General features: G+C 48.7%; 1 protein-coding gene across 1 annotated transcript in view; it reads left to right on the forward strand.

Annotated features, from left to right (window-relative positions):
• The first annotated feature begins 923 nt into the window (after window positions 1-923).
• LOC103762666 (adiponectin receptor protein 1) overlaps window positions 924-1,132 on the forward strand; it is a 7,706-nt gene continuing 7,497 nt past the window's right edge. Inside the window, exon 1 of the mRNA XM_029965875.1 lies at window positions 924-1,073. Within this exon, the coding sequence (XP_029821735.1) occupies window positions 924-1,073 (150 nt within the window). The remainder of the gene's footprint in view (window positions 1,074-1,132) is intronic.

Here is a 1,132-nt window from a genome sequence, read left to right on the forward strand (position 1 = left end):
CCCTCCGGAACCCCGGGAAGGCTGGAAAATCCCTCCCCCGCTCCGTCCCCCCCAGCCCGGCACCCCCGAGGATCCCCTTCCAGCGCTGAATGATTGATGGGAAAAGGATCCCGAGGATCCCGCGGGCCCGGGAGGGGCAGCGGAGCGGGAAGGGAGGGAGAGAACCCCGGGGGAAAAAGGGGAATTTGGGAAAATGGGGAATTGAAATCGGAGGAGAGGGAAAGAGGAGGAATTTTGGGAAAGATGGGGAATTGAAATCTGAGTGTGGGAAAAGAGGAACGTAAACCTGTGGAGAGGGAAAGATGGAATTTCGGGAAAGATGAGGAATTTTTGGAAAGACGAGAAATTGAAACCTGTGGGGTGGGAAAGAAGAATTTAAACCTGTAGGGTGGGAAAGATGAGGAATTATTGGAAAGACAAGAAATTGAAACCTGTGGGGTGGGAAAGACAAGGAATTTTGAGAAAGATCTGTGAGGAGGAATTTAAACCTGTGGGGAGGGAAAGAGAAGGAATTTTGGGAAAGACAAGGAATTTAGACCTGTGGGGAGGGAAAGAGGAGGAATTTAAACGTGTGGAGTAGGAAAGACGAGGAATTTTGGGAAGATGAGGAATTTAAAGCCGTGGGGTTGGAGGAGAAGAGAGGAATTAGTGGCAAAAAAACCTGAGTAATTTATACACTTAAAATTTCCCCCTCAAGGGGTAAAAATTTAAAGCTTTTAGGCATAAACATTTAAATGTTTTATAGAGTTAAAATTTCCATGAACTCGCCCACAAATGGTAAACAATTAAAGATTTTATGGGTAAAAAAATTTAAATGTTTTATACAGTTAAAATTTCCCCCAAAAGAGGTAAAGAATTAAAGCTTTCAGCGGTAAAAAATTAAATCTTTAAAGAGTTCAAGTTTCCACGGACCCGCCCGCCTAATGCGGCCTCCTCGCCGCCAGGGGGCAGCCGAGCGCGAGGACAACAAAGCCGCGCGGCGCGGCCAGAGCGTCTCCCCCTCCTTCTACCCCTCCAGCTGTGAGGCTCCACCAATCAAGGCGCGCGGGGGCGGGATCACAGCGAGAGAGACGGTAGGAGTGTCCAATCATAGCGCTAGAAAGGCGGGACTACGGAGTGACTGGCAGCAGGT

This window comes from Manacus vitellinus, unplaced genomic scaffold (genome assembly GCF_001715985.3).
Source record: "Manacus vitellinus isolate BGI_N305 unplaced genomic scaffold, ASM171598v3 scaffold_121_pilon, whole genome shotgun sequence".
NCBI classification, from domain to species: domain Eukaryota; kingdom Metazoa; phylum Chordata; class Aves; order Passeriformes; family Pipridae; genus Manacus; species Manacus vitellinus.